At 32.2% G+C, this 14,778-nt stretch overlaps 1 protein-coding gene across 1 annotated transcript in view; it reads left to right on the top strand.

Annotated features, from left to right (window-relative positions):
* Positions 1-14,778, top strand: part of CFAP47 (cilia and flagella associated protein 47) — a 759,462-nt gene that overhangs the window by 445,553 nt on the left and 299,131 nt on the right. Inside the window, exon 50 of the mRNA XM_031959439.1 lies at positions 3,430-3,534. Coding sequence (XP_031815299.1) covers positions 3,430-3,534 — 105 coding nt within the window. The remainder of the gene's footprint in view (positions 1-3,429; positions 3,535-14,778) is intronic.

Below are 14,778 nucleotides of genomic sequence, written 5' to 3' on the forward strand. Positions count from 1 at the left end.
AAATGGAAGCTAATGACTTTATGAGCTAATGACCTCTTGAAAGAGATACTGAAATAAAAACTCCCAGGAATATTATAGCCAAATTCCTGAACTCCTAGGTCAAGGAGAAAATACTGCAAGCATCCAGAAACAATTCAAGTATAGTAGAGCCACAGTCAGGATAACACATGATTTAGCAGCTCTTACATTAAAGGACTGGAGGGCTTGGAATATGATACTCCGGAGAGATATGGAACTAGGATTGCAATCAAGAATCACCTATCCATCAAAACTGAATATAATCCTTTAGAGAAAAAATTGGTCATTCAGTGAAATAGAGGATTTGGAAGCAATTTGTGATAAAAAGACCAGAGCTGAATAGAAAATTTGACTTTGAGAAGCTTAAGGAGATAATGAGGAAAGTGATATAAAGGACTTAATAAAGTTTATCTGTTTACATTCCTACATAAGAGGAAGATACTTGTAATTCATTAGAATCTTCTCATTATTATGGCAGTTAAAAGTTTATATAGTCAGAGAGCATGGGTATGAGTCGAATAAAAAGGGGTAATATCTTTTTTAAAAATGATAAAATTAAGGGGTAAGAGGAAAGTACTGAGAGAAAGGAAAAAGGAGAAGTGGAATAGTGCAATTATCTGCCATAAAAAAGAGGCCAGAAAAAGCTTTTTACGATGGAGGGGAAGAAAGGGAGAAGAAGGTGAGTGAGTGAACTTTAATTTCATCAGGATTGGCTCAAATAGGAAATACTATGCATACTTAATAGAGGAATAGAAATATATCTTACCCTGCAGGAAAATAGAAAGGAAATAGGATGTGGGAAGGGAGAGAGGGTGATAAAAGAGAAGGCATATTGAGGTAGGGAGTGATCAGTAGCAAAACACTTTTCAGGAGAGACAGGGTAAAAGGACTGAGAGAATAAATGGAGGAAAATGCACTTAGCAATAGTAATTGTAAAAATAAATTTTTGAAGCAAGTTATTCTGATGGAATATTATACTTCTCTGGAAAATGATGAGGAGGATGCTCTCAGGAAAAAAAAAAAAACCTAGAAAATTCTCTGTGGACAAAGTGAAATATTACTGTATATAATATAGCAATGTTCTGGGATGTCTAGCTGTAAATGTTTTTGTTATTCTCAGTATTACAATCATCCATACCTACTCTGAAGAACTTAATGATGAAATGTTCTATTGATTCTGCTTATTTCACTCAGCATCAGTTTATGTAAATCTTTCTAGGCTTTTCTAAAATCAGTCTGCTCATCATTTCTTATGGAAAAATATTATTCTGTTATATTTATATGCCATAACTCAAGAAGTCATTCATCCATTCAGTTTCCAGTTCCATGCCACTACACAAAATACTGCCACAAAGATTTGGTTTGTGGGTCCTTTTCCCTCTTTTATAATCTTTTTGGGATACAGACCCGGTAGTGTCATTGCATGCCCATTTTTCTTTACAATGTTTTCAGATGTCAATTTTTTTTTCATTCCTTTTTCAATTACCCATTTTATTCTTAAGTAGAATTTCTAGAATTGTTATTAAGTAAAGATTTTAATGACCTCAATCTCTTTGATTCTATTCTTAACAATTAATAAATTCTCAATTTCAATTCTTATTCCATCTGATCTAGTTTTTGAATAGAGATTACTTCTTCAATCTGGTCTTCACTGGTCTGTAGTACTTTTTTGTTTGTTTTGCAACTGAAAGTATCATTAGCAAAAAAACCAATATGAAGCCTTTGCCTCTAACTGACAAGATGAATTTTCAGTTTTGGTATGATAATCCTGGAAAAAAAAGTGAAGTTTTCATACCTTTATTACATTTCATGTACTTTCTGGCCCACTGTAGAACTGAGTGCCATTTACAATTCTGATTGTTCTACTGTATTTTTTTTTTTAGAAAAAATGTTTATTGTCTTTTGTGTCAAGTTGATCATGACAGCTGTTTCTAAGTAGCATCAGACTGAGCTCTATGTCATGCAATATATATATATATATCTTATTCTTAGTAGTAATTGTGCTACACTGATAGGCTTCTGAACCAATCAATAGTTTTTCCAAAGTCAATTTGCCAATGTATCATAGATGATGCTAGACCACAGCTACTATATTATTAGTCTTAGGACACTCATGATATTCATCTATCATTTCCCCATTTTGCTATTGTCCTCACTGTGTCATAGCTTGGATTATTAGTTGGGTTTTGATGAAAGTAACTGGTAAAATGGCATTTTTGACATGAAAAAAGTTAATAATTTGTGGAGCTATATTATTAGGACACTAATATTTCTTCCTAACCTATTCTCATGATATTTTCTCTTTCAGAATTATTTACCTTCTGTGAATGAAATTTTCTACTCCAGTAAAAAGCACCAAACACTCAAAATCCTCCTAATTCAAGACATTCCCATTTTACCTACAATCACATTTTTTTTTAACTCAGCATGTCTTTACTGTCATATAGATTTCCAGAAATAATTTGAAAAACAGTTTCCTTGGATATACAGATTTTTTTTTTCATTCTTATATGCCAGCCCTAAAATTCTCTTCTTGAATTTATCAACTGAAGATACAGAAAAAAAAATTATACAGTCAAATTCCAAAATCAGTCCTGATTGTAGCCTTTCAGTTTGTGTTAATGAAATATTGAGTGTGACCAAAGTCAATTAGAAGTTTTATAGAGCTTATTACAAGATAAGTTAATTTAACAACATGGCTTTAGGCATATAGTCCTTAAAATAGTTTTGTTCAAAGTACTATTTTAGTGCTTAGGATGCTATCAACACAAGTTATGGAGATAGCTTAATTTATCTTTCCCTTCATATGTGCTGGCTGAAAAATAAATGTAGGCGATAGGTTAAAGCACTTTTATTTAAAACATATATACCACAAAAACATTGACTTTTTGTCACTCAATGAATTTTTGTAACTCAATGAATTTTTGTATCATAAGATTTACATAGAGATAATTTTGTATATTTACAAATTGTCAGAGAAAATTCATGACTACAAATATTAACCTGTGGTGGTAAAACAGCATAAGTTTAAAAAAATTAGATTTTTTTTGAAAAATCAATATAAATGCATGAAAAATCACTTTAGGAAAAAAAAAAGATTTATCATACATGGCCAGGCAATCTTTTAAATCCTAATTCATCTGTAGCCTTTATTCTTTTTCCTTAATTATTTCAACTGAATTGTTTAAAAAATATATCTATTTAAATAAGGAATTTGAAGTTATTTTCTTCAATTTATTCCTCCAAAAAACTCTTCAGTTTTGTGATCAGTTTTTAATTGATTGGTTGATACTTGGAATTCAGGTTCTGCTTCAAATTTATTTTGATCTAAGGCAACATTAATAATCTGGCAAGCCCTTTTATAAAACTAGTACCCTATTTAATCTAACATCTGGTACTTATCTGTTTTAGGTGCAGTTTCATTTGTGGCTGAAGACACAAAACCAACTGATCCAGCAGAGCTAAATAAGGAACAGTCCTTTCAGAAGTGGTTATTAGAGGCAGCAGAAAGTCTGGGTATGGCCAATGCTGATATCTTTGTTACTATAGATTATTTTATCATCAGTTTACCTTAAGAATCAGGATTTATTCACATTAAATAGAATACTTATTTTTTTATCTGACAATTTATTTCTCCCTGAATAATGCATATCAAATATTTTCAAAAAGAATTTTGTTTAATTCTCTCAAGATTCATTTTTGTATGGTTTAATTTCTTTTTTTACTTCCATATTGTCATTAAACAATCAATACTTTGTAATAATTCACACTAAAGTTAACCTAATTTCAAGCATATAATAAAACATTAAACATATTTTTCTGTTTTTATTGATATAGTGAATGGTGGAAAATAAAATATTAATCAGTATTATTTATTTAAAGAAAGATGCAGGTATTATTAAAACTTAAAAGATATTATAGACTTTTTTCCCCGTATGCCAACAATGCTAAGTTCAATACTCCATGACTGATTGATTTAGTTGAATGTTGCTAAATTCCTTTCCTATTCTTCCTAGATCTTCCCATTGCTACAAAATTCAGGTTATTTTTTGATTGGCTAATAATGTGATCTCTCTTTCAAAGTATTGAAGTGATCTCCCCTGCTTCCTTTCCTAGAATACATTCCTAGTATTCACAAGAATATGGACTCAAAGCTGAATACACAAACACACATAATATATATGCATATAATCAGTGTATATATACATATATATGTGTGTGTGTGTATGTATATATAGCTCCTTTTCCATTGATAGCTGACTAGAATAATTTAAATTTGATATGGCTTTTTTTTGGGGGGGGGGCAAGAACCTATTTAAAAACACAAAGACAGAAGAATTGTTGTGTATGAAAGATGAATTCTTTTTGAGAAATTGTAATAATCCATTTGGCTGGTCAGTAGTATTCATGAAGGGAAATAATGTTTAATAAGGCAGGAAATGGAGGTTGGGACCAGGATATGAGTGTTTCAAATGCCACATGGAGTGTTTTGTATTTTACCAAAGAGGTAATAATTGTAAACCTTCTTGAATCGTATTTGCAGTGTGGCTCCTTTTTCTGTGTGTGTGTTTCTTTCTTATTTTTTTAATTAAAGCTTTTTATTTTGAAAATATATACATGGATGATTTTTGACATTTACTCCTACAAAACCCTGTGTTCTAATTTTTTCCCTCCCTCCCTTCCACCCCAAGTTGGTAAGTGATACAATACATGTTAAACATGTGTAGTTCCTCTATACATATTTCCACAAATATCATGCTGCACAAGAAAAATTAAATCAAAAAGGAAAAAAATGAGAAAGAAAACAAAATAAAAACAAACCACAACAATAAGAGTAAAAATGCTATGTTGTGATCCACACAGAATTCCCACAGTCCTCACTCTGGATGCAGATGTCTCTCTTCATCAGAATACATTTGGAACTGGTCTGAATCATTTTAGTCTTGATGAGAGCCACATCCTTCAGAATTGATCATCATATAATCTTGCTGTTGCCATGTATAATGATTTCCTGGTTCTGATCATTTCACTTAACATCAGTTCATGTAGGTCTCTCCAGGTCTCTCTGATGCCATCCTGCTGATCATTTCTTATAGAATAATAATAATCTATAACATTCATATACCATAACTTGTTCAGCCATTCTCCAACTGATGGGCATCCACTCAATTTCCAGTTTCTTGTCACTACAAAAAGGGCTGCCACAAACAATTTTGCACATGTGGGTCCCTTTCCTTCCTTTAAGATCTCTTTGGGAAACATGTCCAGTAGAAGCACTACTGGGTCAAAGGGTATGCACATTTTGATAGTACTTTGGGCATAGTTCCAAATAGATCTCCAGAATGGTTGGATCAGTTCACAACTCTATCAACAGTGTATTGTGCCCCAGTTTTCCCACATCTCCTCCAACATTCATCATTAACTTTTTTTGTTTTAGCCAATCTGAGAGGTATGTAGTGGTAACTCAGAGTTGTCTTAATTTGCATTTCTCTGATCAATAATGATTTAGAGCACTTTTTCATATGACTAGATATGTTTTTAATTTCTTCATCTGAAAATTGCTTGTTCAAATCCTTTGACCATTTATCAATTGGAGAATGGCTTAAATTCTTATAAATTTGAGTTGATACTCTATATATTTAGAAATGAGACCTTTATCAAAACCTTTCCTTCTAATTTTGTCTGCACTGGTTTTGTTTTTGCAAAACCATTTAAACTTAATATAATCAAAATTATTCATTTTGCCTTCAATAATATACTTAAATTCTTCTTTGGCCACAAATTCCTTACTTCTCCACAGATCTGAAAGGTGAACTATCTTTTGTTCTTCTATTTCTTATAACGTCACTCTTTATGTCTAAATCATGAATCCATTTCTCTCTTATCTTGGTATAGGGTGTTAGGTGTGGGTCAATACTTAGTTTCTTCCATACTATTTTTCAATTTTCCCAGCAGTTTTTGGTCAAATGGTGAGTTCTTATCCCAAAAGCTAGGGTTTGGGTTTGTCAAACTCTAGATTACTATAGTTATTTACTATTTTGTCCTGTGAACTTAACTTATTCCACTGATCAACAACTCTGTTTCTTAGCTAGTACTAAATGATTTTGACAACCACTGCTTTATAATATAGTTTTAGCTCTGCTACAGCTAGGCCATCTTCATTTGCATTTTTTCTATTAATTCCCTTGTAGTTCTTGACCTTTTGTTCTTCCAGATGAATTTTGTTACTATTTCTTCTAGCTCTGTAAAGTAATTTCTTGGATGGCACTAGTAGATTAATTTAGGTAGTATTGTCATTTTTATTATATTAGCTCAGTCTATTCATGAGTACTTTTCCAAGAGATTAGATCTGACTTTATTTGTGTGGAAAGTGTTTTGTAATTGTGTTCATATAGTTCTTGACTTTGCTTTTGCAGATAGACTCCCAAATATTTTATATCATCGGCAGTTATTTTAAATGGAATTTCTATTTGTATCTCTTGCTGCTGGATTTTGTTGATAATATATAAAAATGCTAATGATTTATGTGGATTTATTCTTTATCTGCAACTTTGTTAAAGTCATGAATTGTTTCTAGTAATTTTTTAATTGATTCTCTAGGGTTCTCTAAGTGTAACATCATATTATTTGCAAAGAGTGATAATTTGGTTTCCTCTTTTGCTATTCTAATTCCTTTAATGTCTTTTTCTTCTCTTATTATGGCTGTTATTTTAAATTTAGCAAGGTCATTGCCAAGTAGGAGCTTGGAGCTTGCCCAGAGGAATAGATTAGAGTTATGAAGGCATTTGAAATTGTAATGTGAGTAATGCTTAAGAAACTAGGAATGTTTAGCCTGGAGAAAATATTTAAGTTTATAATTCTCTACCATCACACACAAAAGATTTAGGTAACTAGGATTAAATCCCTACAGTTTGAATCAATTTCAGGGGTCATCTAATCCAATCCTATTTTTTAAGGGAAAGGGAAAACTTAAGGCTCAGGAACTTGAAAGGTTCCTGTTAACGGTGACACATAGTAAGTGAACATCAGATGTGGGATTTGAACTCAGACTCTAACTCTAGTAGGAGTCCTCTTTCCACTATGCCATATTGTTTACAAAAAGATAATATTAGGGCCAATGAGTGTAAATTTCAAAGGACTCTGATTTTAGTTAAATATAAAGAATACATATTTAAAAGAAGAATTATGTTAAAATTGTGTGTGTGTGTGTGTGTGTGTGTGTGTGTATTTTATTGTAGTTATTTCCTTGCCTCTAAATGTATCAAAATAAGGGAGGATGGCCCCTAATTGATTATGCCACATAAGTGATCTAGTCATCAAACAGAATAGTAGACTTCATATTCTTCAATGTTCCTTCCAGTTCTAGGATCTTATGATTTTTATGAGCCTCTTTTCATATTTCTTTAAGAAATTTCTTTGAAGACTAACTTTTATAGAAAACTTTTCAAGTTCTACTAGTTTAAAGAACTCATTGGCATACAATACATGGTTTTCTTTTGTGTGGCTATACTCATTTTTATAGGAAAACCTTTTTCTTTCAGTGATGTTAGGATTTAAGGGATAAGGTACATAGTAATCATGATATTAGAAAAGGAAGAAAAATGCATCAATGAGTTTAAAAAACAACTAAGAGATGAAAGAACTTCAGTGGGGATCATGTATCTGCCAGATAGCATTGGAATTGTTATGTTAAATTTGATATATTTTTTCTCCACCCTCAAAAAGTAACACACTGAATAATACATAATAATTTGTAAACAGGCTTCTTTTCCTGTTCTTTATACAAGGAAATGTTAAATTTCTCAGGTTCATATTCCTAAAAATAATTTATTTTAAAACATAATTTGAATAAAGGATAAAAGTACATCAATTCCACATGTAAAACTGTTATGTGCTATGTTTTTTGCCCAACAGTCAGTTTCTCTCAGATAAGGCTTCTCATTTTTTTTTCTCCCTTCATTGATCTGAAGAGAGATTGTAATTGTCTATATTATCACTTGAAACTAGGAATCAGAAGAGTCTGATCTCTTTTCTCTCTTGTTAACCACCAACTTTACTCGCCCCTCATGAATGTTAATTACTAAATAGTAATCAATCTTTAACAATAAGGAGAGAGTCCCAGAAAATTTGCTCTTTGAACAAAGAACTGCATTCAGATGACAAAATGATGAAGGTTTTAGTTAAAACATAAAGAAAGATTGAAAAATTGCTAAAGTTTTTAGAATCCAACAAAAGCAATCTAGTAGAGAAAATACAGAATAATTTCTTTGTAGTCATCTTTTATTTGTATGAACTATTTTTTATATTGTGTTTGTGTACATAGCAATACAGTAGGACTATTATAAGATTGGATAAAAGAACTACTTATATATTATTTGATTTTCCCTTTTCTTGATTACAATAATTTTATGAATATAGTAGGTACTCAATAAGTTATTGATAATTAAGGAGGAAAGTAGCATTTTTATGTGTACTTTCTAAGCAAACCATTTTACTGAGTGTTAGATTCAAGAATTGATGAAATATAAATAAAGCTCTCAAGAAACTTGCAGTCTAATGGTAAGAGAAGACATAAACACAAATATTTATAAGATTCTACATGTAAACAAGTATTCTAGGAAAAATGTTATGAGAAATCCACAATGCCAAACAATGCTGAGAATTCAAAGAATCTAAGTAAAGATCTTTAAATTTACCAATTGCAAGGTCACTGGATATCTTAGAAGATATGAATTTCAGTACAGTGGTAGAGGGGAGAAGACAGTTTTCTTGATTTGATAAAATAAATGTCAAGAGGAATTAGAGACAATAGACAACTTTTTTTTGGTAAGAGTATGCATTGTTATGTTGAACACATGCATGACTATCTATCTAATCCACAACTGTAAAAAAAGGACTGCCTTTGGTGTCTACTGTTCAATCTTTTCTTTTAATATATATTTATGCCTTCCAATCCCTTTGTTCTTTACCTATCTAATTAAAACCATTTTTGCTCACTTATTTGCTTTTTCATCCAGTCATCTGTGGATTTCTGCTTTGGGTTCTGTATCTATAGTTTATCTATATCTGGTTTGAATCTGTTCCATGGTTCCTAGTCAAGGAATGTTTCAAGACTAATCAAAACTGAACCCTTATTTTTAGAATCTGTATAGTATTCCATGTCTGTAATTATTATCTTACTTCAGAAAATCACAGTGATAACAGTTGTGATGTTATGTCAATGATACACAAGCACAGCTTCTGCATGGTTGCAAGAGTCTGACATTAGACATTTTGTCAGATTCTACTAAAACTTTTTTCTTATCTGTGATTTAACCTTATACATTCTAGTTAACTAATCCAAAGCTTTGGCTTTAAAGCACTGCAAAAGTCAAGAAAGAGTAAATAGTGTTTTTTCACAGTTCCATCTTTACTACTCTTTGAACCTTACCAGCATAAATCCTTTCATGCAAAGTCAGCTCACTTTTTTGCAACTTCTATGTGACTCACAAAGTTTGATTTAAATAAAATGGACCATCCTAATTATGCTCATTGAAACCTTTAGTTATATGAATTTAGTGATGTCAGCACATTTCTTTCACCATTTCATGAGAGCTTCTCTACATTCTTCTTCAGTTGATAGTGTGAACATCCCTGCTTAATCTATGAGCTTGATAACTTTCAATTTAAATTGTTTTTACTAAAAAAAAGTTCTGGTTCTCATTGTTTTTGAGCTCCAACCATTTCAGCTTAAGCCTTCTTAGAATTTCACCCTTTTGCCTCATCAGTCTGTTACTCAAATAATGTCATTTCCATGATGTTTTAAGTGTCTCCTCTAAACAAAACATTGCATTAGGTGTTAATGATTCAAAAATAGATACAATATAGATGCTTCTTTCAAAGTACTTAAATGTTAATGGCAGGAGAAAATATGAATAGAAATAATTATGAAAAAAGTGCAAAGGAGAGTTCCAGGAAAAGTGTTAAGAGGGAGAGATGACTTTCAGCTAGAAGGATGCAGGGGAAAGGTTTTATAGATAATTTGAGCTTAAAAGAAAGGGAGAATTTTTTTGTTGTTTTCCCCAGTAGAAAGTAACCTTTTTTAGGGTAGGAAATACTTTTTGTTTGGATTCAAATATGGTCTCTCATATTTATTAGCTCTCTTACCTTGGAATTAATCTCTACTTGTCTCAGTTTGTTCAGTTGTAAAATGGGGATAATAATAGCTGCTATCTTTCAGATTGTGAGGGTCAAATAAGATAAGATTTTATAAAGCATTTAGCACACTGCCTGACACATAGTAAGTATGATGTAAGTGTATATTGTTTCATATTCTCTTCCCTTTCTTCTATTCTACAAATGAATATTCTTCATATGACCACAAATAGAGGTGATGATGAAGATTGAGAATGTGGACTGATATTCTGTTATGGGCACTAATCTTTTTCTTATCAATTTTCAGTCATTCCAAGAGAGCCATTTGAGAAAATTAATTTGACTTAGTAAACTCAGTAGATAATGAATAAAATAAAATTGAAAAAGTAAACTAAGTGGTACAGAGTTTCTATATGTGGGATACATGTAATGAGTTTCAAATTCCCCAAGGAGGTTGTTGGGTCATGAAGGACTTTAAAAAAATAAATATATGACCTAAATATATAGATATATAGTAAGGAGCCACTGGTATTTATTGAATGTGGAAAGGGAGTGAAATGTGAAGATCATTGACAAGGAGTATGGATTGCAAACTGAAGAGAGGAAGTAGGAATTCTTTCTATTTTTATCTTTGTATCCCCAGGGCTCCTCACAACATTGGCCACACAATAATCACTTAAATGCTTCTTGGTTTGATTGCTATCGATGGTGTTTACTTCTCAGCAAAATGAGGTACTTTGGGGGAGAAGAGTAGCATAGGTGTTTTTGAGAAAGGAGGTTTAGAATACCTCCCAGGGAGAAGGTAATAGAGTAAATCAAGGAAGAATAAAACTTTTACCCACGTGTTAGGTGAGACCTAGTTTCTATTTTTTTAACAATAGCTTTTTATTTTCCAAAATACATGCAAAGATAGTTTTTAACATTTATTCTTGCAAAACCTTGTGTTCTCATTTTTCTCCCCTCTCTCCTCTTTTCCCTTCCCCTAGACAGCAAGTAATTTAAATTGACTAAACGTGTAATTCTTCTAAACATATCTCCACATTTATCATGCTATACAAGAAAAATCAAATCAAAAAAGAGAAAAAAAAGAATAAAAAAGGTGAAAATACTATGCTGTGATCCACATTCAGTCCACATAGATCACTCTTTGGATGAAAATAGCTTTCTCCATCACAAGTCTGATGAAACTGCCCTGAATCACATCATTGCTACAAAGAGCTAAGACCATCACAGTTGATCATCCCATAATCTTGTGGTTCCTGTGTGCATTGTTGTCTTGGTTCTACTCACTTCACTTGACATCAGTTCATGTAACTCTCTCCAGGCCTCCATGAAATCATCCTGCTGATTGTTTCTTAAAGAATAATACAATATATTCCATTATATTCATATACCATAACTTATTCAGCCGGTTTCCAACCTTTGCACATCCACTTAGCCCCAAAAAGGGCTGCTACAAATATTTTTGCACATGTGGGTCCCTTTCCCTTTTCATTTTCTATTAGATAGAATCAATTATAGAACAAGATGAGATGATTACATGACTTTCTTCAATATCATTCATCAACATGTAGATAGAAAAAGAGAAAGTTTGGTTAAGTCAGAACTGGAATTTTAAGACAAACCTGATAAGAAGACAAAAATCAAAGTATTCAAGGGTATCATATAATGTTTAGTTGAATTGATTAAGTGCAGAATCAAGATTCTGAATGAAAGGAAGTGAAACCAATATAGAATGGAGTTATGAAATATGAGAATAAGAATGAGTGATGGAACTGGAGGTTGTAGGAAAGATAAAAAGTGAATTGAAGTAGCATGAAATAAAGGATAAGGGGAGGAAGATAAGAAGTTGCAATTGCATTAGGGAATTTCTGAGTTCTAGATCAGGTAGATAGAACAGTTTTGTATGATGATTATATGAAGGTTGTGATAATCTCTATGTATGACTGAGACTAGAGATAAGAGGTTGTAGAAATTGATGCAGTAGGATAAAGATGTTTAGTGGAACCATCAACATGCATCCTTAAGTTCCCAATAAAAAGGGTCTTGAATTGCTTGAGAAAAGAGGGAGAATGATCTAAATGCTGGCAAATTCATGCAGCATATATGTGGAATAAATGATAGAGATAAAGGAGTTAACCCCAAAAGAAAAGCTGCTGAGTGATAGTGAAAAAAGTACAATCTAAAAGTAAAAGAGAGGAGAAAGAATATGTGTTCCTGGAGAGGGTGGTAAAAAATGAAATGTCTTTTTTGGGGGGGGAAACCATGTTGCTGTTATCCCAGGGTAGAAGATTATAAAGTGAAGAGATTGAGGATAAAGGGCAATTTACCCAGAGTGAGAATTTGAGAGGAAATGGGAGGGCAGAGGAGGAAAGGCCCTGTAAAAGGTCATGGTTAAAGCAGACAGAAGTTAAATGTGAAGAGGACTTGGGCTGGGAGGAGGGGGAGGGGGAGAGAAGGTTTTCTTCCTGAAAGACACTGACTTCAAATTATAAGAGTCCAAGATGGGAAAATAACAGTTTTGCCCTTTGGTTCCAAGCATAATAGATTTCTCTTCATATGGCAGCACTTCATATAATTCAAGACAGCTATCATGTCCTCTTTTAGTACTGTAGTTCCATCAACTAAGTAAAAAAATGGAATGATTTCAGGATCTCTCCAGATTGGAGGTAGATTTTATATGTCATCCAGCTTGTCAGTGCCCTTTATAAAATATGACAACTAGAAATGAACATAATTATCCATAAATTGTCTAACCAGGGCAGATTGCAGAAGACTAACACTTTTCTATTCTTGACACTATGCTTCTCTTAAAGCATTCTAAGATTGCATGAGCTTTTTTGGCTTCAGTGTCACATAATTAAATGATGCTGAACTTGACCAATAAAAATTTTTAGGAAAAAGGTATACTGGACCAAAGTCAAGATTTCTGGAAGAAAGCTAGCTGATTGTTAAATTTTCAGTGTGATCATTTACACATCAGAGGCTTGGTTTATTGTTTTGTTTATTGTCTAATTTTAAGAAAATTATGGGGAAGATGTTAATAATGTATCTTAAAATGAAAAGTCTGTCGCATATATTTTTCCTGGAGAAACTGCTGTTAAACACTGGCCATCACACCCCCATTTTCAGACCTTTTTATCTCAAACTCTTCTCACCACACCTTGTCAAGTCTCCATCCTGTACTTGTGAAGTTGTTCAGTTGAACCTAAGTATAAAACTTTATATTTATCTCTATTGCATAAATTAGCTTTAATTTGGCTAATTGGCACTTCATATTTTTTTTTTTACAGGTTATATGCATGGATAACTTTACAGCGTTAACAATTGCCAAACCTCTTGTTCCAATTTTTCACCTCTTACCCCCTACCCCCTCCCCTAGATGGCAGGATGACCAGTAGATGTTAAATACATTAAAATATAAATTAGATACACAATAAGTATACATGACCAAAACATTATTTTGTTGTATAAAAAGAATCAGACTCTGAAATATTGTACAATTAGCTTGTGAAGGAAATAAAAAATGCAGGTGGGCATAAATATAGGGATTGGGAATTCAATGTAATGGTTTTTAGTCATCTCCCAAAGCTCTTTCTCTGGGCATAGTTGGTTCAGTTCATTACTGCTCCATTGGAAATGATTTGGTTGATCTCGTTGCTGAGGATGGCCAGGTCCATCAGAACTGGTCATCATATAGTATTGTTGTTGAAGTATATAATGATCTCCTGGTCCTGCTCATTTCACTCAGCATCAGTTCGTGTAAGTCTCTCCAGGCCTTTCTGAAATCATCTTGTTGGTCATTTCTTACAGAACAGTAATATTCCATAATATTCATATACCACAATTTATTCAGCCATTCTCCAACTGATGGACATCCATTCAGTTTCCAGTTTCTAGCCACTACAAAATGGGCTGCCACAAACATTCGGCACTTCATATTGTTAAAAAATCTTTTTGAATATTCCATTGTCTAATACTTCAGCTTTTCATTCTTCTTTGTTTAAATTGTAAATCTGATAGGTATGCCTTTATTAACTTGCTGGAAAATGTTAGCACCAAACTAAGCACAAATCTCTTGGACAAGTTTGTTACAAGTTTGAAAATGTATTCATAAATGCCTACTTAGCATTCAATTTTAAATTTACCTAGAACTCTCATCGAGCATGAATGATTGCCAAATATTTTAGAAATCTGGGCAAATAATATTATACCATTTCACTGATTGTCTACTAGACTAGCAACATTTTTCAAAGAAGAAATGTGGTTTAATTTGAAATTGTATTCTCCTTATAAAGACAAATTAGCCTTTTTTAGTCACTTCTTCCTTTTCTAGATGTATTCCAGTCATTCCTTCAAAAATGCACCCTACTATTTTATTAAGAATTGAATTCACGCTCATTAGCCTATAATTTGTAGTTTTTTATAGCTTTTTTGAAAATTGATACATTTTTCAATTAACATATATACTTCTATTTTTTACAATTTTTCAGCCATCTCTAATGGTGTATCAGCTGTGACATATACCTAATATCTCAACACCTTTGGATGATGTTTGTTTGAACTTGGTAATTTAAAATAATTTTTAAAGTAAAGAGTCACATTATCCAGTTGATAAATGGTCAA

The sequence above is a fragment of the Sarcophilus harrisii genome, chromosome 3 (genome assembly GCF_902635505.1).
Source record: "Sarcophilus harrisii chromosome 3, mSarHar1.11, whole genome shotgun sequence".
In the NCBI taxonomy this organism is placed as follows: Eukaryota; Metazoa; Chordata; class Mammalia; order Dasyuromorphia; family Dasyuridae; genus Sarcophilus; species Sarcophilus harrisii.